The sequence below is a fragment of the Palaemon carinicauda genome, chromosome 28, assembly GCF_036898095.1.
Source record: "Palaemon carinicauda isolate YSFRI2023 chromosome 28, ASM3689809v2, whole genome shotgun sequence".
NCBI lineage: Eukaryota > Metazoa > Arthropoda > Malacostraca > Decapoda > Palaemonidae > Palaemon > Palaemon carinicauda.
This window is the reverse complement of record NC_090752.1, coordinates 55,530,823-55,533,322: the sequence shown is the minus strand read 5'-3', so window position 1 is coordinate 55,533,322 and position 2,500 is coordinate 55,530,823. Positions and strand designations below refer to the sequence as shown.

The following is a 2,500-nucleotide window of genomic DNA, read 5'->3' as shown; positions in this document are numbered from 1 at the left end:
AAAAAAAAACTAGAGGGGTACTCAGTAGAGCACAGACCTCCGCCGCGGCAGCTTATTTCTAGACCTTTTGCTCGACCTTGTCCTTTGACCTTAACACTGCGTGGATTTTCATACACTCGAATATGAACCAAGTTTGAAGTCTCTGTGACAACGATGTCCAAACTTATGGCTGATTACGTGAATTGCATATTTTGCTTAACCGTGATCTTGACCTTTGACCTTGGCCTTCCAAAATTTAATCACTTCCAGCTTTTGACATAACAGTTAATCCAGGCAAGTTTCATTACTCTACGATTAAAATCGTGGCCAGGGAGCAGTTCACAAACACACAAACAGGGGGTAAAACATAATCCTCTTCCAACTTCGTTGGCGGAGGTAACAAAACATTAACATTCTCAGAATGAAGAGGGGAAGGCTGCAGGTGTCAATGGCTTAAGTTTTACAACAATTAAATTGAAGAATTATCTAACCAAATAAGTATGAAAGGAGTTGAATGGAAAGGAATGGAAGAAGAGGTTTACTATGAGTGTTCAATATCATTTTACATTATTGGAGGGAGTAAATTCTTTAGAATGATCCTACTTTAGAATGAATGGAGGAAGTCCTTCAGAATGAATGAGCGAGGTCCTTAAGAATACATGGAGGAAGTCCTTCAGAATGAATGAGCGAGGTCCTTCAGAATGAATGGAGGAAGTCCTACAGAATGAATGAGCGAGGTCCTTAAGAATACATGAAGGGAGTCCTACAGAATGAATGAAGAAAGTACCTTAGAATGAATGAAGGTAGTTCATTAGAATGAATGGAGAAAGTCCTTCAGAATACATAGATGAAGTCCTTCAGAATGAATGAAGTTCTTTAAAATGATGAATAAAAGTCTCTCGGAAAGAATGAAAAAAGTTCTTTCAAATGAATGGAGAAAGTCTTTTAGGATGAAAGAAAAAGTATTTTAAAATGAATGGAAAAAGTCTTTTAGAATGAATAGAAAAAGTCCAAAATTAACAGAAATGCCCTTCAAAATGAATGGAAGTCCTTCAAAATGAATGGAAAAACTCCTTCAGAATGAACAGATCATGTCTTTCAGAATAAATGGAAAAAAAGGTCCTTTAGAATAAATGGAAAAAAAGTCCTTTGGAATGACTGGAGAAAGTCCTTCAGAATGAATGGAAGAAGTTCCTTAGAAAAATGGAGGAAGTCCTTCAAAATTGATGAAGTTTGTCCTTTAGTATGAATGGAGAAAGGCGTTCAGAATGAATGGAGGAAGTCCTTTAGAATGAATGGAAAATGTCCTTTAGAATGAATGGAAAATGTCCTTTAGAATTAATGGAGAAAGTCCTTTGGAATGAATGGAAAAGGTCCTTTAGAATGAATGGGAAGGTTCCTTTAGAATGAATGGAATTAGTCCTTTAGTATAAATAGAGAATGACATTTAGAATGAAAGGAGGAAGTCCTTTAGAATAAAGGGAGGAAGTCGTTCTGAATGAATGGAAAAGGTCCTTCAGAATGAATGGAGGAAGTCCTTCAGAATGAATGGAGGAATTCATTCAGCTTTAATGGAGAAAGTCTTTAGGAATGAATGAAGGAAGTCCCTTAGAAAAATGGAGGAAGTCCTCCAGAATGAATTAAGTCCTTCCAAAGGAATGAAGGAAGGACTTCAGAATGAATGGAGGAAGTCTTTTAAAATAAACGGAGAACGATCCTCAAAATGAATGAAAAAAAAACAAGTCTTTAATAATGAAAGGAAGAAGTCCTCCAGAATGAAAGGAAGAAGTCCTTCAGAATGAAAGGAAGAAGTCCTCCAGAATGAAAGGAAGAAGTCCTTCAGAATGAAAGGAAAAAGTCCTCCAGAATGAAAGGAAAAAGTCCTCCAGAATGAAAGAGGAAGTCCTCAAAGAAATACAAGTCACAGAGTATGATTAGATACCATAGAGCTCGGTACTGGAGCCGGGGGGACCATTCAGCGCAGAATTTACACTTTGAAAAAAAAACTCCGCTTTGCACCATGAAGAAATAAGAGAGTTTGGACAGCAAGGAGGAAGAACAGAAGCTGGGAGGAGGTAAAGATGTTGACACTGATACTCACCAAGGCGTGTGACATTTATGGGTCAATGTTACGTATCGAACGCCCAGGTCATACATGGCGCGTAGTACGCCCATGCTGCTAGCCAGGGCATGTCCGCCCTCCACGCCCAACAGACTGCCAACACGGCCACACTTGAATTCTTGTTGTATTTCTGGAAAGAAGAACATTATCAAATTGTTTTCTGTACTATCTTGTTTCTATTTCAGAGGCATAGGTTCGAATCCCATCTTTGGGAGATAAACTTATATATAATTCCTCTTTGGATATGCTATATTCAATGTACACTAAATCAATGTAATATTTGAAAGTTAAGTATGTTAAAGACAAAAATATCCTAAAAAACACAAACAAAACTTGTGTGCGTGTGTATACTCGATCTCTCATAAACCTTTAACAAAGCCAGCAACCTCATATACCTAC

At 37.6% G+C, this 2,500-nt stretch overlaps 1 protein-coding gene across 1 annotated transcript in view; it reads right to left on the bottom strand.

Moving 5' to 3' along the window:
• Window positions 1-2,500, bottom strand: part of LOC137621598 (dipeptidase 1-like) — a 133,812-nt gene that overhangs the window by 57,689 nt on the left and 73,623 nt on the right. Inside the window, exon 5 of the mRNA XM_068352010.1 lies at window positions 2,081-2,231. Coding sequence (XP_068208111.1) covers window positions 2,081-2,231 — 151 coding nt within the window. The remainder of the gene's footprint in view (window positions 1-2,080; window positions 2,232-2,500) is intronic.